This window comes from Xenopus laevis, chromosome 4L, assembly GCF_017654675.1.
Source record: "Xenopus laevis strain J_2021 chromosome 4L, Xenopus_laevis_v10.1, whole genome shotgun sequence".
Classification (NCBI taxonomy): Eukaryota; Metazoa; Chordata; class Amphibia; order Anura; family Pipidae; genus Xenopus; species Xenopus laevis.
This window is the reverse complement of record NC_054377.1, coordinates 37,666,247-37,690,730: the sequence shown is the minus strand read 5'-3', so window position 1 is coordinate 37,690,730 and position 24,484 is coordinate 37,666,247. Positions and strand designations below refer to the sequence as shown.

At 43.3% G+C, this 24,484-nt stretch overlaps 1 protein-coding gene across 1 annotated transcript; it reads right to left on the bottom strand.

Moving 5' to 3' along the window:
* Positions 1-4,748: 4,748 nt before the first annotated feature.
* LOC121402995 lies at positions 4,749-6,881 on the bottom strand. Its single transcript, XM_041590121.1, has 2 exons — positions 5,149-6,881; positions 4,749-5,064 (listed from the first exon to the last, which is right to left on the bottom strand). Exon 1 carries the CDS (start codon positions 6,848-6,850, stop codon positions 5,900-5,902), a length of 951 nt encoding a protein of 316 aa, XP_041446055.1. The 5' UTR covers positions 6,851-6,881; the 3' UTR covers positions 4,749-5,064; positions 5,149-5,899.
* Positions 6,882-24,484: the final 17,603 nt, after the last annotated feature.

The window sequence follows — 24,484 nt, the reverse complement described above, 5'->3', positions numbered from 1 at the left end:
TAAAAACACAGAAATATATGTTTACCCCCCAAAACCCATATATTTTTGGAAAGTACACATTCTACAGAATCTAAAATGGGTACCCATGCCTTTCTGCTCCAAACTACTGAGTCGCAAGGCTTTCCCACAATTTGTCGGTTTTGGTGAAATATCTGAAAATTGCCTCAAAGCTTCAACTTCTCAGCACCATATCACCCATGTATCGTTATTCACCAAGAAAAAGCACCCTAAATATGATTGCCAGGGTTCCTCCGAACAGTTTGGTGGCCATTGTTCATAGGTTTACCAAAGTATCTGGCATTTAGAGGCCCCAAAATGAAGTTAGCGCATACAAACAGTCCCGTGGGTAACTTCAGCTAATGAAAAATCAACACATTGCCTGCATTTTTGTGGGGTAAAAACACAGAAATATATGTTTACCCCCCAAACCCATACATTTTTGGAAAGTACACATTCTACAGAATCTAAAATGGGTACCCATGCCTTATTGCTCCAAACTAATGAGTCGCAAGGCTTTCCCAAAGTTGTCGGTTTTGGTGAAATATCTGAAAATTGCCTCAAAGCTTCAACTTCCCAGCACCATATCACCCATGTGTCATTACGTACTAAGAAAAAGCACCCTAAATATGATTGCCAGGGTTCCTCTGAACATTTTGGTGGCCATTGTTCATAAGTTTACCAAAGTATATGGCATTTAGAGGCCCCAAAATGAAGTTAGCACATACAAATTGTCCTGTGGGTAACTTCAGCTAATGAAAAATCAACACATTGACTGCATTTTTGTGGGGTAAAAACACAGAAATATATGTTTACCCCCCAACCCCATATATTTTTGGAAAGTACACATTCTACAGAATCTAAAATGGGTACCCATGCCTTTCTGCTCCAAACTACTGAGTCGCAAGGCTTTGCCAAATTTGGCGGTTTTGGTGAAATATCTGGAAATTGCCTCAAAGCTTCAACTTTCCAGCATCGTATTGTCCATGTATCATTACCAGCATAAAGCATCCTAAATATAAACATATGGGTCTACTAAACAGTTTGATGCCCAATGTGCATAGATATACCAAACTATGTGGCGCACAGAGACCCCCAAATGACAATATGTATAGACATTTTCACGGCTGACGCGCTGGCTGCTGCAATATAACCACCCGGTGTGTGTATTATGCGACATTAGACCACCTAACAGTACAGAGACCCCAGAAAACCATATATTTTCAGAAAGTACACATTCTGACGAATCCAATATGGGTAAATATGTGTTCCTACTGCAAACTGCCAAACTGCAAATGCAATGCTGAACGTAACGGTTTTTATCAAATTTCTGAAAATCGTCACAAAGCTTGAATTTTACCCCATTATATGCCCCACATTTCATAACTTATCAGCATAAAACATCCTAAATATGAACGCCAGGGGTCTACTGAACACTTTGATGCCCAATATGCATAGATATACCAAACTATGTGGCGCACAGAGACCCCCAAATGACAATAGTGTATATACAATTTCACAGCTGACGCGCTGGCTGCTGCAATATAAGCACCCGGTGTGTGTATTATGCGACATTAGACCCCCCTAACAGTACAGAGACCCCAGAAAACCATATATTTTCAGAAAGTACACATTCTGATGAATCCAATATGGGTAAATAAGTGTTTCTACTGCAAACTGCGAAACTGTAAAGCAATGCTGAACATAACGGTTTTTATCAAATTTCGGAAAATCGTCACAAAGCTTGAATTCTACCCCATTATATGCCACACATTTCGTAACTTATCAGCATAAAACATCCTAAATATGAACGCCAGGGGTCTACTGAACACTTTGATGCCCAGTATGCATAGATATACCAAACTATGTGGCGCACAGAGACCCCCAAATGACAATAGTGTATATACATTTTCACGGCTGACGCGCTGGCTGCTGCAATATAAGCACCTGGTGTGTGTATTATGCAACATTAGAACCCCCTAACAGTACAGAGACCCCAGAAAACCATATATTTTCAGAAAGTACACATTCTGACGAATCCAATATGGGTAAATAAGTGTTTCTACTGCAAACTGCCAAACTGCAAAGCAATGCTGAACGTAACGGTTTTTATCAAATTTCTGAAAATCGTCACAAAGCTTGAATTCTACCCCATTATGTGCCCTACATTTCGTAACTTATCAGCATAAAACATCCTAAATATGAACGCCAGGGGTCTACTGAACACTTTGATGCCCAATATGCATAGATATACCAAACTATGTGGCGCACAGAGACCCCCAAATGGATATATAGTAGATAAAATTTACAAGGCAAAACAAAATAAGGCAGTAAAGAGTGAAATGCAAAAAAAAACCAATAAAACCACAAAAATCTATGTTTTTTTTCCAGACTAGTGTTATCGGCCGTCAGAATCACAGTTTGAATATTTTAGCTGGGCCAAACAGGTTATACGGCTAGAAACAAGTGAACACAACATACGCAGAGCTGAAAACGCAATAAAATGGCTAAAAATTCAATAAAATGGCTAAAAATGCACCAAAATACCCAAAATTGCAATATAATCACCGAAATAACATACAAAAGATATTGCACAGTACGGTTAGCGAATACGCTATTCGTAATGGCAATAAAAAAAAAAATTTCAGCCAAAAAAAGAGACGATGCGATAAGAAAAAAAAAAAAAAGCCACAATGCCATGTATGTGCGTGTGCGTGTGTACAAATGGTAAATTACATGTTATGTGTGCGTGTGTGCGTGTGCACGTGTGTGTAAGTGCAGTGAGTGTAAGTGACCCCCCCAATCCCCAAAAATGTATGTGTAAGTGTGTGTAAGTGTGAATCTAAGTGTGTATTACTGTAATAAGTGTGTGTTGGTGTGTTTGTGTGTGTAATTGTTGCACTAACCTGAAAAAGTCGCTGGAGACTGTTTCAGACGATCAGGAACAGCCCCTGGAAGAGATCTGCGACGTCATCTGTGTCCCTGTGCTGTGGGGGCGGAGATCTACGGCGCGGTGTAGGCTGCAGCAGCAGGACACGTAAGTAACACGTGCCTGCTGCTGTTTTTGGGCCCCTGGGCGATCGCGCCCCAGGGGCCACTCGATCCCCTGCTCTGCTCGTTGCCTAGGGGCAGGGGATCAAAGCGGAACAGAGCGAGCGGCTCTAACAGCCGCTCCTCCGCTCCAGAACCCGGAAGTGCTGCAGAATGTAGAATCTACGTTCTGTGGCATTTCAAGTTACTTTTCCACAGAACGTAGATTCTACGTTCTGTGGCACTTAAAGGGTTAAGAATGGCTTGAATGATTTTTCGGACAGACATAATATCAAAGGCTATTGTGATACTAAGCTCTATAGTTAGTATAGGTATGGGTATATATAATTTAATTAAAAGTAGGGAGGGGTGTGTATATGGATACTGGGTTTTCATTTGGAGGGGTTAAACTTGATTGACTTTGTCTTTTTTCAACCCAATTTAACTATGTAACTATGTGTCACGGACACGGTACTTCCAACCACAATTGACTTTAGGTGTGGCTATCAGGGGTCACTCACTCAGTCTCTCACCCACATAACACAAAAGCACCCCAAACACCAACCAACACCCACAAAACTCATTCGCTGCCACCATCTATCATTCACAGGCGATAGAAACCTAATGTGACTATTCCCCTGTTCTCTCTAACAGGTAAAAACTCACAATACACCAATGCATTAAACACTCTCTCAGTATAGTCAGTTAGTTCCAACTGACTCAACAAGTACTTCAGCATACAGAGGGTTAAGGCTCACAGTTACACTCTTTCAGGCTAGGTTCATTTAGAGCATCAAAGACAATCTTATTAAATTCTCTTTAATATTATAAAAGGTATAACAGTGCAATATACAAAAAGATGTTACAAAAGAGACATACATTCAATAATACAATTACAAACAGTTGTAAAATAAAAGGGAAAACATGGAAAACCTATACTTAACTCCAAAGATATAGAATTCCTGGTCCTGGAGGCAAGGGGAAACAAACGGAATAACTTCCAATCGCAATTGGTCCTCCAAAGTAAATCCAAAGTTTAGTCAGAAGAGCTGACTATTTATTAGTGATTTCAGGGCATCAGGTAACTGCACACACCCCCTGTCATCAAGAATGCAAGGGGGCGTGGCCTAGCAGGACACAGATTGAGTTTTTATCACCTCCTGTGAATAGGAACTGGACCAAGAATATAATGACCATAACTCTTTATGGGAACATAGGAGAGAGATGATATTATATTCATTGGTTATTAATTCTCTCAGGGATTCCATAGATACTAAACATCAATACTGTGTGACCTGCCCCTGCCTAGATATTCACATCTAATACACAGGGTACCAAACCTAGTCATGTTTGGACTCGTTTGGACTCGTGATGGGTTAAATTGCCTTTAACCCATCACCAGTTTTTTATACTGTTGGTACAACAGGTATGGGTTCTGTAAGAATAAAAATATTGGAGTATACATTATATGTAACCTTTATTTCACCTTTGAGGGTCTTGCTGGGAACTTTAGGTTCTCACTCCTTGGGCTTCCCCCTCCCCATGGAATGGCTCTTATCAGCCAGGGCATGGAGGAGAGCATTACAGCTCTGACCCCTCTGACCATAGTGAAAAGAGGCCTGTTATGTGTCTGATTTAGATGTTGGCAGAAATATTTCTCATGATACCTTGGCCTGTTTTATTAACTATTACAGGCCTGTATCATGACACCTCTCCTTTTTAGAGTGAGCAAGGGGAGATTGACTTACAGGTCACTCTTAACCTTGCCACAATAAAAACATAAATCCATAGCCATAGCCAGGTCATTCTCAAAATATCCATTCATGTTATACAGTATGAGGGATCAGGCTACCTCCCAGGCCTAAAATCTTGTTCCTTGAGGGCTATATCAGTATAATCCCAGGTACTGGACTGGTTTGATGTAGGTATACTTCCTATTTTGCCTCTATCTGCACTGTCTCTGGACAGAGTGCAGGTTTGCATAGTAGGCAATGGTCTATCACTGCTCTCCTCAGGCATCTGACCTATTCCTCCCACCTTGTTCACTGAGGGGCCCTCCAGCCTATCTCTAATCTCCCATTCCCTGGGCCTAGACATAGAAACTAGCTGGAGGCCTCCCACCTTGTTCACTGAGGGGCCCTCCAGCCTATCTCTAATCTCCCATTCCCTGGGCCTAGACATAGAAAGTAGCTGGAGGCCTCCCACCCCCTTGATGCCACCCTGGTCTCCACTGACCTTCTTAGTCTTGGGTTGGCATAAACCACTGGGCACGTCCTTAATACTCTGGACTTCTGGAAAAACTACTTTGTTGCTATCTGACTTGGGAGCAACTCCTGGTACTGTCAGCCTTTCCTCCTTAGTACTGACCACCTGAGCCCCCCACAGTACTGGTTCTGGCATGAGGGCTTTTCCTGGCCCACCACTACCATCACTCTCCTCAGTCTGAGTGGCACTATCCACTAGGACCCTCCTCTGAGTCCTAACCACCTGTCCCTCATGCTTCTGCACTGACTCCTGAGCTTGGCGTAGCTGTTGACCCCCACTCAAGACCTCAGGCATTTTGGGTACAGGATCAGGGATTACACGCTGGAAATCCCTCACTGCCGGTACACTACCGGGCTGCACCAGGGAGACTCCTAGGGGAAACCTCTCCTCCCCCTCTCCCTTCTTATCCCTACTTTGGGACAACACTGGTTCAGGCACTGGCTCCTGCCTCCCAGTCCTCCCTCCCAGTTACTTTGCTGCATAGTACTTTTTGCAATTACCTGTTGAGGTGGGTGGCCACACTCCAGCACGGCTGGACCTAGTGAGACCTGGTCATAGGGCACAAAAGCAGTTATCATGTAACCCAAATCATTCCCCAACAAGACATTTACAGGAATTTCATTAGACCTCTCCCCGCACCCCAATCCAAGAAAACTTTTGCCACAGGCATCTTTGGGTGGCTCCCACCCACTCCCTTTATGGACAAAGTCTTTCCAGGAATAATGTCCCCAGTGTTTATCATCTCTGGACGCACCAGAGAAAAATTAGACCCCGAGTCTCTTAGTCCCTGAGTCACTTTGTCCCCCACAATCACAGACTGCATATGATGATGTAGATTCTCAGGCTTACCAGACACAAGCATCACAACAGGCTGTCCAGGTGAAGTTGGTTCCTTCTTATGTGGACAGTCAGTCCTCACATGGCCCATCTGGTTGCAGGAAAAACATCGGCGGGTATCCTTTTGCCCCACAGCTGCAACAGACCCCCCAAAATATGAATTCTCACCAGACTGTGGACTGCTGTGTGCGGTTCCTCCTATTGATCGCTCCTTGTAGCTTGGTAAAGAGGCTTTGCGGTGCTCTGGCATCCGACTAGCTGCATAAGTATCAGCAAGCTTGGCAGCCTGGTCTGCTGTTTTAGGCTCCCGGTCCATAACAAACTGCCGTACTTCCAATGGACATATGTGTAAAAACTGATCTTTGACCATCAAATCAGTTAAATCCTCAATTGTGGTAACATCCAGTCCAGAGACCCATTGCTTAAAGGTAGTTTTCAAACTACTTAGGATATCTGCATAGCTATCAGCAGGGCCTTTTTGTAGGGAACGAAACCGTTTCCTATATCTTTCTGGAGTAAGATTATACCGGTCAATTAAGGCTTGTCTGATAGCATCATAATCCCCATCAAGCTCTGGTGGTAAATCTACAAAGGCTTCCAGGGCTTTGCTTTTTAACCCTGGGGTAAGGTACTTTGCCCATTGTTCCCGGGGCAGTTGGTACTGTCTACAAGTCCTCTCAAACCCACGCAGGAAGGTGTCCATATCTCCATCCTTCTCCATGGTCGGGAATTTATCATGGGAAATATGGAAAAGATGGGCCACCCTGGGTTCCATGGACGGTAGGTGTGAGTTTTGTTGCTGGAGCTTTGCTAACTCCAGTTGATGCTGTCTTTCAGCTGCTGCTGCTGCTGCATCTCTCTCTGCTTGCCTTTCAGCTGCTGCTGCTGCTGCATCTCTTTCTGCCTTTCTTTCTGCTGCTGCTGCATCTCTCTCTGCCTGTTGATATTGCAGGATGAGCTGAAGACGCAGCTGGGGGTCATCTGAACCCAACAATTGCAAAGTTGCTTGCAGGGATGAATTCCTGACATCCTGCCCACTGCAACTAGAACTGTCCTCTCGCTGAGAGGATCCAGGAACAGAGTTCATCACTGGGACATCCTGAGTTGCATAGTCTCCTGACTCAGGTGTGTAGTTCTGCTTTTCCACCAAGGCACAAATCAACATTTCCTTCGATTTGTCCACTGCATCAATTCCTCTTTGCTCACAGAGATTGATGAGGGTCTCCTTGGTCTGCCTCTTCTAAAATGCTGCCATCTTGCAACACTTTGCCAAAATAAAAGATAGAAAAGAAAAACAAGAAGGGAAGGGAAACTGTTTGCAAGTATGTCTTAATAAAAATAGTATGCACTGAGTTTGTCTTTGAAGACTGTATACTCCTCACAAGGATTTACAGTTCTTTAGTGCAAGGTTTAATGACTTAACCCAAGCACTAATGCTCTCAATAAAAAATATGCCACCGCTGCCTACCAATCTGTCACGGACACGGTACTTCCAACCGCAATTGACTTTAGGTGTGGCTATCAGGGGTCACTCACTCAGTCTCTCACCCACCTTGCACACAGGTTAGACTAACAGAAAAGCACCCCAAACACCAACCAACACCCACAAAACTCATTCACTGCCACCATCTATCATTCACAGGCGATAGAAACCTAATGTGACTATTCACCTGTTCTCTCTAACAGGTAATAACTCACAATACACCAATGCATTAAACACTCTCTCAGTATAGTCAGTTAGTTCCAACTGACTCAACAAGTACTTCAGCATACAGAGGGTTAAGGCTCACAGTTACACTCTTTCAGGCTAGGTTCGTTTAGAGCATCAAAGACAATCTTATTAAATTCTCTTTAATATTATAAAAGGTATAACAGTGCAATATACAAAAAGATGTTACAAAAGAGACATACATTCAATAATACAATTACAAACAGTTGTAAAATAAAAGGGAAAACATGGAAAACCTAAACTTAACTCCAAAGATATAGAATTCCTGGTCCTGGAGGCAAGGTGAAACAAACGGGATAACTTCCAATCGCAATTGGTCCTCCAAAGTAAATCCAAAGTTTAGTCAGAAGAGCTGACTATTTATTAGTGATTTCAGGGCATCAGGTAACTGCACACTCCCCCTGTCATCAAGAATGCAAGGGGGCGTGGCCTAGCAGGACACAGATTGAGTTTTTATCACCTCCTGTGAATAGGAACTGGACCAAGAATATAATGACCATAACTCTTTATGGGAACATAGGAGAGAGATGATATTATATTCATTGGTTATTAATTCTCTCAGGGATTCCATAGATACTAAACATCAATACTGTGTGACCTGCCCCTGCCTAGATATTCACATCTAATACACAGGGTACCAAACCTAGTCATGTTTGGACTCGTTTGAAATCTGAAATTGCCTTTAACCCATCACCAGTTTTTTATACTGTTGGTACAACAGGTATGGGTTCTGTAAGAATAAATATATTGGAGTATACATTATATGTAACCTTTATTTCACCTTTGAGGGTCTTGCTGGGAACTTTAGGTTCTCACTCCTTGGGCTTCCCCCTCCCCATGGAATGGCTCTTATCAGCCAGGGCATGGAGGAGGGCATTACAGCTCTGACCCCTCTGACCATAGTGAAAAGAGGCCTGTTATGTGTCTGATTTAGATGTTGGCAGAAATATTTCTCATGATACCTTGGCCTGTTTTATTAACTATTACAGGCCTGTATCATGACACTATGTAACAACACAAAATGCATAACCTTGCATTTATCAACATCAGACCTCATTTTCCAGTTTGCCACCCATTTTTCCTGTTTAGTGAAATCACTCTGAAAAGTGGCAACATCCTGCATGGAACTTACAGTTCTGAACGATTTTGTATCATCAGCAAAAATAGAAACAGTAACTTCAATGCCCACCTCCAGGTCATTAATAAATAAGGTAAAAAGCAAAGGACCAAGGACAGATCCCTGTGAATCTCCACTACCAACAAGGGTCCAATTAAAAAATGATCCATTTACCACTAATCATTGTAATTTATCATTCAGCCAATTGTCTGTCCAAGTACAAATATCTTCCAGGCCAATATTCCTTAATTTAACCCATAACCTTCCGTTTGGTACTGAATCACAAAGTTCTAGTAGACTACATCTACTGCCATCCAATAAACAATGTTCCTGCTCATCTCCTCTTAAAAGGCAATTAAATTAGTCTATCATGATTTGTTATGCTTACAACCATGCTGACACAAACTCATAGTATTATAAATTGCAATGTAGTCAAGTATCTTATCCCTTAATACCCCTTCAAAAAGTTTTCCTACCACTGACATCATACTAACCAGCCTATAGTTTTAAGGCTGAGAACATGATCCCTTTATGAATAGTGGCACCACATTAGCAATTCACCAATCTCTCTGCATCATGCCAGACCTCAATGAATCCTGAAACATCAAGTAAAGAGTTTTGGCAATCATAGAGTTAAACTTATTTTAGTACCCTTTGTTTACCTTTAAATATTCTAGTCACTTTTGAATTTACTCTTGTGTGAAACATACATCATTAGTTATATTACTAGAATTTGGACCATTAAGAATGAAACCAACTCACCCTTCCTCTGATATTAAGGGTCCCACCCCTTCTGCTTAATATTTTTACTTTTTATATATTTAAAAAATCTTTTTTAATTTATTTTACTCCTTGCTGCAATTCACTGAGACCTGGTGTGATGAAGCATGTGAGGCTGGTGAATTTAATTTTGCTTTTCACAGGGTTAAACACAGAACACAAATGGGAAGTCTTTAAAATACTGCTTAATAAATATATATGTCAGTATATTCCCCTTGTAAGCAAGGAAAGGTGTTGCAAAGCAAACCTTTTTGGTTCAATAGAAGTGTTGGTGTTGAGCTGGGTAAGAAAAGACATGCTTTTAAGGCTTTCAAGTTATCTAGGACAACCGAATCATTTATAAGGTTGATGGGAACAAAAAAAAGTGCAGATTCTGAACTCATAATTCTCATCTGTCTACACAAATGAGGAACCAATGAAGGTTTCCTTCTTAATAGTCCCAATGCTAGTAATACAACTAATGATGCATGGTTCACACATGAGGAAATTCATAAGAGACTAGAACATGTTAAGATAAACAAAGGTCCGGGGCCAGATGGTATTGATCCAAGGGTACTTAGCGAGCTTAGCTTTGTGATTGCCAAAACTCTTTTTTTTTTTTTTTTTTAAATTCGGGTAGTTTATTGAGTAGATAAAATAAGCAGTTTACAAAATAAAGTCAAAAGAAGGAAGAACATTGCATCACATGTTACATGTCGTAGACAAAACATAATGCAGAAAGTATGACATGCAGCAAATACTACGTCATAGGCCAACAGGTCACAACTTCATTGGGGTCTTCCTCCAACTAGGGATTCAGACCTGATTGGACGAGTACAGTTATTACACCTTTCACCTTCCCTGAACCCTGTCAGCCTAAACTGCTGGAAGTTGTCTTGGATGTTGGGGGCAGGGCCGCCATCAGGGGGGGACAGGGGGGACAAGCGTACCGGGCCCGGGCATGAAGGGGGGCCCGGCAGCGCTGCATTTTTTTGAAGATCCGGGCCCCCCTTACGAGCGCCCGAGCCGTACGTCTTGCCTCTTCAGTGCCGAATGCGGAAGTGCCGAAAAGCCGAAGCCGATGCGACGAAAAGACCCGAAGTCACGGAAAAAGCCGAAGTCCCGAAGTCACGAAGCGCCGAAAAGACCCGAAGTCACGAAAACAGCCGAAGTCCTGAAGCAGCGCAAAGACCCGAAGTCACGAAAAGAGCCGAAGCCGAAGTCCTGAAGCGGTGAAAAGACCCGAAGTCACGAAAGGAGGCGAAGTTGAAGTACTGAAGCCATGAGTTCAATTCTACTGAACACCAGTTTGTGTTTTTTTTTTTTTTTAATCCCCTGGCCACCAATGTATTATTTTAATATTCTATAGGCCCCTGCCACCAATCTTTTTTTTAAAACTTTTGTTTTTGGGGCCCCAATTTTTTTTTTAACTCGTAAGGGGCCCCTTGCCACCATTGTTTTTTTTTGGGGTTTTTTTTAAAAAAAAAAATTAATTTTCTTTTTGGTGGCCCCAAATTTTTTTAACTTGTAAGGGGGCCCCTGCCACCAGTTTTTTTTTTTTTTCAAAAAAAAATTATTTTTTTTTAAATTTTTTTTGGGGCCCCAATTTGTTTTTAACTTGTAAGGGGGCCCCTGCCACCATTTTTTTTTTTTCAAAAAAATTTTTTTTTCTCCAAATTTTTTTTTTGGGGCCCCAATTTGTTTTTAACTTATAAGGGGGCCCCTGCCGCCAATGTTTTTTTTTTTTTTCAAAAAAAATTAATTTTTTTTCAAATTTTTTTTGGGGCCCCAATTTGTTTTTAACTTATAAGGGGGCCCCTGCCGCCAATGTTTTTTTTTTTTTTCAAAAAAAAAATTAATTTTTTTTCAAATTTTTTTTTGGGGCCCCAATTTGTTTTTAACTTAGAAGGGGGCCCCTGCCACCAATGTTTGTTTATTTTTTAGTTTTTTTTACATTTTTTTTGTTGGGGCCCCAAGTTTTTTTTAACAGGGGGCCCCTGCCACCAATGTTTTTAAAAAAAAAAAAATTTTAATTTTTTTTTTTGGGGCCCCAATTTTTTTTATAAGGGGGCCCTGACCATCAATAGCTTTTTACAACTTGTGTGGGGGGGGGGTTACTTTTTTAGCGCTGATGTCTGTGTGGTCTTTTAACTGCGATGTGGGCGGGATATGGGGCGGAGCTTGGTCGTCAGTGTGGGCGGGGCCCAGGGGGCCCCAAAAATTTTGTTGTACGGGGCCCCGTGATTTCTAATGGCGGCCCTGGTTGGGGGTAAATGTCGGTCCAGGGTCCCCAAATTTTATGGAATTTGGTGGGGACTGCCCTTTTTAGGTACATTAAGTATTCAGTGTTACAGGTATCCTGCATTATTGCTTTCCAGTTAGAGAAGGTAGGAGGAGCCACCGCTCTCCAATTCTGGGTGAGTAATCTCTTAGCTAGTAGTAAGGCCTCAAGAAGGAAAAATGACTGATGATGATTCAGCTTTAAGTCTTGAATTATGGCCAGGACGCACACTTTTGGTGACCTGGAAATTGTCACCTGGAGCACCGCATATAAGGTGTCTAGTACTTCCCTCCAGTATGCGGAAAGTTTAGTGCAGCGCCACAGCATATGTAACAGAGTTCCCCTTTCCAAAGCACACCTAGTGCAAATATCCGGGGTGCTGGCATTAATGAAGTGAAGTCTGACAGGGGTGTAATAAGCCCTATGGAGAATATACAGTTGAATTAGCCGTAATCTATGGTTGGGGGATACTAACTGAGGGGATTCCTGCGCTTCTTGCCATTCCTCATCCAGGATTGTGCCCTCATCTACCTCCCATTTTGATCGTAGCCCATCTAGGTTGTTTTTGTGCACTTCTTGTAGCAACTTAGCATATGGCATAGCGACCAGACCTTTTGTATGACCTCTCTTAATATATAGCAAAAGGGGATGTGTGGACAATGATAAGTCGTGGCTCTTGTGTGTGGCATTGAGAGCATGGCTGAACTTGTGAAAGGTGAGCCATTGGGTATGTGGGACCTGGAATTGGTCCTTTAATTGCACAAAAGAGATTAGTTTGCCGTCATGCCACACATCACCTAACGTAGTCACGCCACGGTCTGACCAGAGACTCATTGGACCTAGTTTTAACAATAAGGGGTAATCTCGGTTGCTCCATAATGGTGTAAGTGGGTCAGTAGCAGGAGAATTAAGAAGTGTGTTTGCCATTGTCCACACCCTACGTAGGGAACCGATGGAGGGGGAGAGTAATGCCTGAGATGTAGTGACAGATTTCCCTAGGATCCAACTAATTGGGTTATCAGGAAAGCCAGTCAACTGAGCCCAAAGTGAATGCAGCACTCTATGATGTGAACCTTCCACCCATGTAGTGAGGTGGGACAATTGCGCTGCTAAATGATATAAAAACATATCTGGAATTGCCAAGCCAGCTTTGTTTTTAGCACACATTAATGTTTCAAGCTTTAGTTGTGGCCTGGAATGAGCCCACACCAGTTGCCTAAATATGGCATGTACTTTAAGAAAATAAGATTTCGGTATCCATACAGGAGCTTGTTGTAGTACATAGAGTAGCTTGGGTAAGATAATCATTTTTATAAGATGCACCCGCCCGTGGGTCCAACCGGTAAGTTAGCCCATTACGTAAGTTTTTGGGACATCCATTCAACGGGTCCAAGTTAAGATGCAAGTAGTGCTGGGGGAGGGCTGTAACCTTGACTCCTAGGTAAGTAAATTCTGAGACTATTTTAAGAGGAAAGGTAGACATGTCTTCCTCCTCCGCAAGCGGGTCTAGCATAAGGGCAGTGGATTTGGATTTATTTATTACCAGTCCAGAGAAATCACCAAACTCTGCTATGAAAACTGCTTGTTTTTATAGAGGCAGCAGGAGCATTATATAATAATTTAACCATATTGATGTAGTTTGGGCCAAAACCATATTCTTTAAGCAATTGCCAGAGATACAGAAACTCAACAGTGTCAAACGCCTTGGCTATGTCCAGGGCAATCACAGTCCTTTTACCCTGGTTATCATGGGAGAGGGAAAGGTTAGTGTAGAGGCTACGGATATTTAGAGCTGTGGATTTGCCTGGCATGAACCCTGTCTGATCTTCGTGAACCAGGTGATGAATTACTTCACCCAATCTCATGGCCAAGACCTTTGCTAAAGTTTTTACGTCCGTAGTAAGTAGTGAGATTGGGCGATATGCGTCACAATATTTGGGTCTTTACCAGGCTTGGTGAGTAGCACAATTGTGGCATTGTACATGGATGGAGGTAGGGACTGGTGTTGCACCGCATCCTTAAGGGTCTCACATAATTTTGGGGTAATTTCTTTCTTGAATCGTTTACAAATTTTGATCGGTAGACCGTCTGGGCCAGATGCCTTACCATTAGGGAAAGCATCAATAGCTTCAGAGAGTTCTTGGACTGAGATATCTGCATCCAGGGTCCTGACCTGCTCTACAGTTAGGCTAGTAAAAATATGCTGCCATTGCCTCAGGGGAAGCTGAAGTTTTAGAGGTATAGAGATGGGTATAAAAATCTTGCAAAATCCCTAGCACCTCCCTAGGTTGGCTATGTAACACTCCCTGTGAATTATAAAACTCAGTGATTACCGGGGGGGCAGCTTGTACCGTGGCCATATATGCTAGTAGTTTTCCGGCCCGCTCACCTTGCTCATAAAAGCTGGCCTTAGAGAAGAGCAGTTTCCTCTTGGTTTTTTCATGCATATGCGCGGCATATGCCTTTTCAGCTTGGCATAACGCTAATAAAGTGGGTGGTGAGGGGTTTTCCTGCACACTAACAGTAAGGGTATCAACTTCTTGGCTTCTCAAGATGGCGTGAGGCTTTTTTAACGGCTGTAATCTCAGTGTGAAGAGTAGATCTGAGAGTGGCCTTAAAGGCCTCCCAAACTGTTGGGGTATTAACAAGGGTGTGATCTAAGGAAAAGTATTCTGTAATGGAGCTGGCGATGGATGCATCGTTATTTATAATATTGAGCCAGACTGGGTTGAAAGACCATTGTCTAGTACCTTGGGGAGCGGGGCCAGTATGCCATGTTATCTTAAGCGGAGCGTGGTCTGAGATACCTCGTGTTTGATAATGAGCTCCTTGAATATTTGAAAGGAGACCCTTGGAGAGAAACACCATATCTAACCTTGATAGGGACATGTGAGTTGTGGAGAAGCAGAAGAAACTGGGCTGCGAGGGGTGGCAGTGACGCCACGCCTCCACCAAAGACACATCCACCATCAAAGCTGCTAAGTTAGATGCTCTAGTACTGGAAGTAGCTCCAGAGCTCCTTACTCTATTGAAACGGTCATTTAAAACTGTGTTAAAATCGTCACCACATATGATTTGGGCATATGGGAAATCCGCTACATAATTTACAAATTGAATAACACACTCATCCGGAATGTACATATTGGCCAAAACAGTATTTACAGAGTTAATCTTACAATTCAGAAAGATGAACCTGCCCTTGGGGTCAGACCTCTACAATAGTAACTGGAAGTTCACAGATTTTTTAACCAAGATTGATAAGGAGAATATGTGGCGCGAAAGGCCCAACCCACCCAAGGACGTCTAAGGGATAAAATCTTACTTCCTGTAAGGTGGGTTTCTTGTAAGAGTATTATTTCTGCATCAAGCGATTTGACATGATCTAGCACCAACTTTCTCTTAATCCGATCATTTAAGCCCCTTACATTCCATGAGAGTAGGGAAAATTTTAAGTTGGAAGCCATGAGGAGGTACTGTATACATTGTGGTCTTGGGGATAAGGCACAAAGAGCCACTTAGACCTGTGGCATACGAAGACATGCAAACATTTCAGTGATGCATTGAACGTGATCCTGGACATAAGGCACAAAAACCTCTTGAGCCTGTAAGTAATATAGACATGTAAACAATCTAGAGCTACCCGTTTAACTTTCAAACTAAATAACTGATTAACTCCCGTCCCCTGCACAGAAGTGTGGGGAGTCCCTCCCTTTCTGCCGAGACCCAACTGTGGCAGAATTTGATCCCTGAACCTACCAACTAAAAAACACATTTTTATTGAAACGTAGTTAAACCATTGAAATGCTGTACTTGACAGCTGAGAGGAGTCGGAGAACAGTTAAATTATATTGGGCCCGCCGGCCAACAGCCAGGATGCATAGTGTGAGTCATGGGTAGAGAGACAAAGCAAAATGCTGAATAATCCATGCTAGAATGAATATAAACCAAAAAAGTACATTGCGACACTAATGCGTCTAAAAGATGTCATCATGGATTCATTCAGAAAAGTCGTACAGTGTCTTGTATGTGAAAGTAAATAGCATTATTAAGAAATTAACCACATGCTCACGTGAATAGTAGTCACCCAGGAGAAGATACTAAGGTCCCCATGAACAAAGCTGGAGTAAACAAATTTGTAATCCAATTGGGGGTCTGTGAGGACTTCAGAGAAATAAACTTTACAGTGTCGCATTATCCAACCATGTAGAGACTTCTTGTGGAGAAGAAAAAAATTGGGTGCTGCCATTCGCTTGAATCCGAAGTTTAGCAGGATATAGCATGGCATACTCGATTTCTTTTCCCTCAGGCGTTTTTTGACCTCCTGGAACCGCGACCTTTGCCGTTGAACTTCCAGCGAAAAATCGGGGTAGAGAGAAATCCTGGTATTCCGAAAAGTGATCTGTTGCATGTTTCTTGCCATCCTGAGTAAGGCATCTCTGTCTTTAGCATTTAATAGCCGTGCAATTAAAGCCCTAGGGGGGGCTCCTGGAATAGGAGGGCGCATCGGGATCCTGTGGGCCCTTTCTACTGTGAAGACAGGAGAGAGTAAGGGCACTTCAAAGGTGTCTCTTATCCAGGATTCTAGGAACTTTTCTGGCTCCGTCCCCTCCGCCCTGCCCTCTCAGGGAAGCCCACAAACCGTACGTTATTCCAGCGCAGACGGTTCTCCAAGTCATCTGATTTTGTTTGACACACTGTGAGTGCCTGCTGGAGCTCACTAATCTGTTGTGGGACAGGTGCACATATATTTTCCAATGTGTTAATACGGTGCTCAGTGTCTACCGTGCGCTCCCAAAGCTTTTGAATGTCCTGTTTAAGTATGGAAAACTCCACTTTAAGCTCTTCAGTTTTGGCAGTAATCAGTGCTTTTATCTCAGCAAGCAGATCAGCTAGCTATGCGCAGGAGAGGAATCTGGAGAGGAAGATGCAGATTGATTTCCATTATCTTTGATAGGCCCACTATCTCGGGCGAATCTTCCCAGTCGCGCAGATGCCTCTGGGGCTTTCTTGAAGGTTTTACTGGGGCCCATCTTGTAAAAGGAAGGCAAGGCTGGTCAAAGAGGTCAGAGTAGACAGTAGTGGAGCGGCACTTTATCTCCCCAGGGAGGAATGTTGTGTTGGCTGGCGGAACCTAACAGAGATGCAACCTCTCACATAGATGCGGTAGCCACGCCCCTGGGGGTCTTTACTTAGCCTTTAAATTAGGCCACAGGCTGGCAGGGAGTCTATTATGCGGAGTAAATTCTGGTGAGCAAAAGATCTGTTATAGAGATCCTCTGCAGTTGTTGTGGTCGCATTAATGATTCCTGGGCAAAATGACCTGCCTGCAGCACTGGTAATATATGCTGTAGCATGGGTGATAGTCCTCAAAATGCTTGGACAGAACAGTGTTGTTTCTAATGCAAGACTCGGGTGCAAGGAGTGGTGCAAGGAGTCTCCTAGGCAATGGATTGTTCACCCTCTCTTGGCCTGGTCTCTAGCTGCAGGCTATGGGTGTGAGAGCAGCACCCACTGGAACAAGCAAAGTTCTAATTTCAAAAGGCAGAATAAGGGGCCCTCAGGGCTCCAGCGCCACTCACCCTCCACCACAGCTACCCAGCAATCGTGCTGATACTTTGCGGAGCTTTCCGATCAGCTCTTGAAGGGACCGCGCCGTTGGTGCAGCCTAGGCTGGGGACCACGATCACACGAGGCCACAGCTTGACACGCAGTGTTAGGCCTCAACCAGTGCTTTGGTTAATGGCAATCCCCGGGACTCGCTGTTGCTGCAGAATGGCAGCGGAACGGCCCCAAAGGTATCTGGATCCTCTTGATGGGAGCTGGGTAAACAGGGCTAGTGGTGTGGGGCACTATAGCGTGCGGAGCCCCAGGAGAGCCAAAATCATGCGGCCATTATGGTTGCCTGGTTAGCCACGCCCCACGATTGCCAAAACTCTTTACTTAATTTTTCAGGATTCATTGAGGTCTGGCATGGTGCAGAGAGACTGGCAAATTGCTAATGTGGTGCCGATATTCAAAAAGGGATCCCATTCTCAGCCTCAGAACTATAGGTCATTTAGTCTGATGGTAGGAAAGCTTTTCAAAGGGTTAATAAAGGATAAGATACTGGACTTCATAGCAAATCATAATACTATCAGTTTGTGCCAGCATGGATTTATACATAATAGATATTGCCAGACTAAGTTAATTTCCTTTCATGAGAAGGTGAGCAGGGATCTCAATTCTAGGATGGCAGTGGATGTGTTTTACTTAGACTTTGCTAAAGCATTTGATACAGTGCCACACAGAAGGTTACTGGTTAAATTAAGGAATGTTGGCCTTGAACATAGTATTTGTACCTGGACAGAGAACTGGCTGAAAAATAGACTACAAAGAGTACAAATGGAACATTTTTGAATTGACCAGTGTTGTTAGGTGAGTACTGTAGGGCTCTGTAATAGGTCCCTTGCTTTTCAACTTGTTTATTAATGACCTGGAGGTGGGCATTGAAAGTACTGTTTCTATTTTTGCAGATGATACTATATTGTACAGATATTCCATGCAGGATGCTGCCTAAGGTGACCAGATTTTTGGAAAGAAATCCGGGGACAGGGGAGAATGTCCCCGGTAGATTTTTAGACCACGCCCACTTTGTAAAAAACACCCCCACTAACCACTCCCCATTTTATAAATACACCCTCGGTGAATATATAAATGAACATGGCATTTACAATACCCCAGAATTCATAGTAGGGTGGCATAAAGGTAATTCCATGTACAATACCCCCAGAATTCATAGTAGGATGGCATGGAATCAATTCCATGTACAATACCCCCAGAATTCATAGTAGGATGGCATAGAGGCAATTCCATGTACAATACCCCCAGAATTCATAGTAGGGTGGCATGAAGGTAATTCCATGTACAATACCCCCAGAATTCATAGTAGGATGGCATAGAGGCAATTACATGTACAATACCCCCAGAATTCATAGTAGGATGGCAAAGAGGCAATTCCATGTACAATACCCCCAGAATTCACAGTAGGCTGGCATAGTGATAAATTCAATGTACAATACCCCCAGAATTCATAGTAGGATGGCATAGAGGCAATTCCATGTACAATACCCCCAGAATGCATAGTAGGGTGGCATGAAGGTAATTCCATGTACAATACCCCCAGAATTCATAGTAGGATGGCATAGAGGCAATTACATGTACAATACCCCCAGAATTCATAGTAGGATGGCAAAGAGGCAATTCCATGTACAATACCCCCAGAATTCACAGTAGGCTGGCATAGTGATAAATTCAATGTACAATACCCCCAGAATTCATAGTAGGATGGCATAGAGGCAATTCCATGTACAATACCCCCAGAATGCATAGTAGGGTGGCATGAAGGTAATTCCATGTACAATACCCCCAGAATTCATAGTAGGATGGCATAGAGGCAATTACATGTACAATACCCCCAGAATTCATAGTAGGATGGCAAAGAGGCAATTCCATGTACAATACCCCCAGAATTCACAGTAGGCTGGCATAGTGATAAATTCAATGTACAATACCCCCAGAATTCATAGTAGGATGGCATAGAGGCAATTCCATGTACAATACCCCCAGAATTCACAGTAGGCTGGCATAGAGGCAATTCCATGTACAATACCCCCAGAATTCACAGTAGGCTGGCATAGAGGCAATTCCATGTACAATACCCCCAGAATTCACAGTAGGCTGGCATAGAGGCAATTCCATGTACAATACCCCCAGAATTCATACTAGACTGGCATAAAGGTAATTCCAGGTACAAAACCCCCAGAATTACAGGTAAGGGAAGGGTTAATGGTGGCACAATGGGAGAAACTAGGTGAAGCAGCTAAAACTTCGCAAGAGCATTGATGAGAGAATAGTGGGGAGGGAGTGAAACTGAGTGAGACAGACAGAGAAAAAAAACTGAAAATTATCAGCATTCTCAGCCTGCCACTGATCGTCTGGGAGGAGGGGGGAGAGGGGCAATCAGGAGCATACTGGATACTGGAACATGATCCTGCAAAGTCCACCAGACTGAGGTGCATAGGCGCTCATTTCCTCTTCACAGTCTCCTCGTGGCTGTGCTGGTGATGTCATCAGCCTGCTGCCTGCTGCCTGCTTGCTCTCTCCTGCTCCCCCTGCCTGCGTAAATATGCAATGCGGGCCGGATCGGCTGCTTCACGGGGATTTTTTTAAGATAGTGCTGCAGACAGGGACGCTTCACGGGGCAATTTCAAACGGGGACCGAGGTCCTGAAACGGGCCTGTCCCCGTGAAACGGGGACGAATGGTAAGCTTAATGCTGCCAGTTTGCAGAGTGATTTGTCTAAGTTGGAAAACTGGGCAGCAAACTGGAAAATGAGGTTCAATGTTGATAAATGCAAGGTTATGCATTTTGTGTTGTGTGTATGTTTGTATGTGTTTGAGGTTTCCTTAAAGTAACTATAAAGGTTATGCACTTTGGCAAAAATAATATAAATGCAAGTTATACACTAAATGGCACTGTGTTGGGAGTTTCCTTAAATGAGAAGGATCTAGGGTTTTTTGTAGATAACACGTTGTCTGATTCTGGACAGTATCATTCTGTGGTTACTACAGCAAATAAAGTTCTGTCTTGCATAAAAAAGGGCATTAACTCAAAGGATAAAAACGTATTTATGCCTCTTTATTGGTCCCTGGTAAGGCCTCACCTGTAATGCAGGTTTGGAGTCCAGTCCTTAAGAGGGATATAAATGAGCTGGAGAGAGTGCAGAGATGTGCTAAACTGGTAAGAGGGATGGAAGACAACTTATGACTGTCAAGGTTGGGGTTGTTTTCTCTGGAAAAAAAGTGATTGCGAGGGGACATGATTACACTTTACAAGTACATTAGAGGATATTATAGACAAACAGCAGGGGACCTTTTTAACAATAAAGAGGATCACCGCACCAGAGGCCACCCTGTCAGAACAGAAAAAAATAACTTTCATTTGAAGCAACGTAGGTGGTTCTTTACAGTGAGGACAGTGAGGTTGTAGAATGCACTGCCGGGAGATGTTGTGATGGCTGATTCTGTTTTTAAGAGTGGCTTGGATGATTTCTTGGACAGACATAATATCAAAGGCTATTATGATACTAAACTCTATAGTTAGTATAGATATGGGTATATATAATTTATGTGAAGGTATGGAGGGGTGTGAACGGATGCTGGTTTTTCATTTGGAGAGATTGACCTTGATTAACTTTGTCTTTTTTCAACCCGATTTAACTATGTAACTTTTCTAGCTCTATTTTAGCTTATCTGTTTTTGCATGATTTATTGGCCTCCTTGTACCAGATAACACATCAGCTGTACCAACTAACTTTCTAACCAAACTCAACATCAACACTTCTATCAAAACCACAAAGGTTTTGCTTTGCTGGGGAATATTCTGACATGTATATTTATTAAGCAACATTTTAAAGACATTACATTTTTCTTCTTTATTTTTCTTTTTTTTTTTAATTTTGTGAAATGCTTTTCCAGTTAATATGTTACATATATGCCCTTATATTGTCAGTGTTTGCATGTCTAAAAGTTAGTGTTTTAGTTACTTCCTTATAGAGTTGCCTCTGCAACATAATCTCGATTAAAGCCACGCTATGATCACTAAATCCCTAAATGCTAACCTGTTCCACCTGTTCCATTAATGCCTACTAGGATCAGACAACCTCATCAATTCTGGAGGGCTGTAGCTTCCCTCGATGATTCATCTGATAATAAAGTAGTGAGGATGTACCACCTGATCTGTGTCAAAGTCAAAGTAAACTTTATTGTCATCTCAGCAGTATACGAATATACAGTGAGATGAGACGACGTGGCTCCAGCTAGTACATCAGAGCGAGGGTGCTCGGCAACGGCCAACACCCCGTTGTGTGTGACTGTCATCCCGCAGCAGGGTTGGCGGAGAGTGAGGGCGACGAACTAGATAGTGTTAGAGATCTGCTGTCAAACCCCAAATGGGCACACCCATATCTATAATGGGAAAGGTAAATAGTAAACAGACTGAGGGGATACCGGCGTTTGAACTTGTTAAACGCCGGGAGGGGAAGAAGCCCGTTGAGGAATATGACAAACTCGCAAAACTTTGTGATTTAACTTCAAATGGCCCCAGATTACAGCCAGAGAACTGGTGCCTTCTTTTAACTGAACGAAGGGGTCTCTTGCGAGAAAAGGGTCTATTAGAAAGTGCAGAAGCATGGTTTAGAGTGGCTAAAGACCTACAAAAGGAAGTTTGGTCTGAACAAAGGGTTATACAACCAGATGGAAAGACTTAATAGTGTTATTAAAAACAGACTAAATAAAGTATGTGCAGAAACTAAACTTGCGTGGCCAGATGCCCTTGATATAGTGCTTATGTCTGTCAGGCACACTCCCCAAACTCTACCAAACTCTCCCCACATGAATTATCCACGCGTGTTTGAGAGACCAGCGCTCATAGCTCAGTACTTTCCCCATACATAGCAGAACCTATATTCCCTCACGATATAGTTAACATGCCACAAGGCAATTTTACAGTGATACAGCAATAATCTTAAGTAAGCTACGTAAAACAGATGAGAAAATCCGCAAATTAGAGGCAGCAATAGGCCAGGGGAGCGGGAGACAAATACATTTTGATGAGGGGTCGGATGAGGATGGCCATTATGGTGAGAATGATGAGGAAGATTTAATTGAACCACTTGGTCCGACATTTAAAAGGATGGGTGTTAAGGGTGCTCCAGTATTGTACGTCACTTTTACACCATCTCAGTCATCTACTCTAATTGCTCAGTTACCTGACCCTGATCGACAGCCTATGCCCTTTTATTGTAGGTTAGCCCAAATCCAGAAAACCTACTCAGCAGCATGGCGAAATTTAGATAATTTGTGTGAAATAAAAGGGGATGCTTATTGGCCCATTGTGAAAAATTCCCTTGACAACACTAAAGTTGTAAATGACACAACCTATGAATCCGGTGTGGAATTCTGTGAGCAAATTAAATCCTGGGCACAGAATAGGTTGGCTGATCAGGCTATAAGCATTCAGGACGTCACCCAAGATAAGGCGGAATCCATGGAGAAATACCAGGTCCGCATGATGCAGATGTTCTATGATCTGGATTCAACTCTCACAACAAAGCACATGTCTGCCGCCCTACATCTCCGCCTTCAATGCTTCCTCCTTATACCCAACAACCTCACCCTCTATCCTAAGTCCCTCCACACTTCTGCCAATTCCTGAGGGGGGAATACAGGAGGATATAGATGATGACAACAAAAAAAAGGAGTAGAAAAGGAGAAGAAGCATTTTATACTGAACAGTTTGTCTCAGTGTGATTCTTGCGGTAGTGGTAGGGCAGGCAGTGAGTTGAGGAGTCTGATAGCTTGTGGAAAAAAGCTTTCACGCAGCCTGGTTGTTCGGGCTTTAATACTGCAAAAGTGTCTGCTGGATGCGAGCAGCGTGAACAGTCCATGTGAGAGGTGTGTGTAGTCCAGTGCAATGCAGGAGGCCTTTCTTACACAGCGCTTGTGGAAGATGTCCTGCAGTGACGGAAGAGCCACTCCAATGATGTTGCTCTGACAGTCCGCTGTAGACTTTTCCAGTCAGCAGAGCTGGCACTACTGTACCAGATGGAAATGCAGCTAGTCAGGACGCTCTCTATGGTGCCCCTGTAGAACACTGTGAGGGTGGGAGGCGGAAGGCTGGCCCGTTTCAGTCGTCTTAGGGAGTGAAGACGCTGCTGAGCCTTTTTGGTGATGGAGGCGGTGTTGGTGGTCCAGGTGAGGTCATCAGAGATGTGGACTCCCAGGAATTTGGTGTTCTTTACTGTCTCTACCGTGGAGCCATTGATGTTGAGTAGTGTGTGAGCAGGGAGAGTTCTCCTGAAGTCGACGATCATCTCTTTCGTTTATCCACATTCAGTGACAGGTTGTTCTCACTGCACCAGACCGCCGACTGCTGAACCTCATCTCTGTACGCCGTTGTGGCTGATGAGCCCCACCACAGTTGTGTCATCGGCGAACTTGATGATGTGGTTTGAGCTGTGTCAAGCTATGCAGTCATGTGTCAGCAATGTGTACAACAACGGGCTGAGAACACATCCTTGAGGAGCTCCTGTGCTCAATCTGATGATGCTGGAAACATTGACGCCGATACAAACAGACTGAGGCATCTCTGACAGAAAGTCCATGATCCAATTGCACAAAGAGGTACTTAATCCCAGCTCTCTTAGTTTCCCACTCAGCTTTTGAGGGATGATGGTATTGAATGCTGAGCTAAAGTCTATAAACAGCATTCTCACTGAGGTGGAGTACAGAAAATATGGCATCCTCAGTTGACCTGTTTGGCCGATATGCAAATTGTAGTGGGTCCAGTGAGCGGGGGAGGGTGCTCTTGATGTGTGCCATCACAAGTCTCTCGAAGCATTTCATGATGACCGGGGGTTAGTGCAACAGGG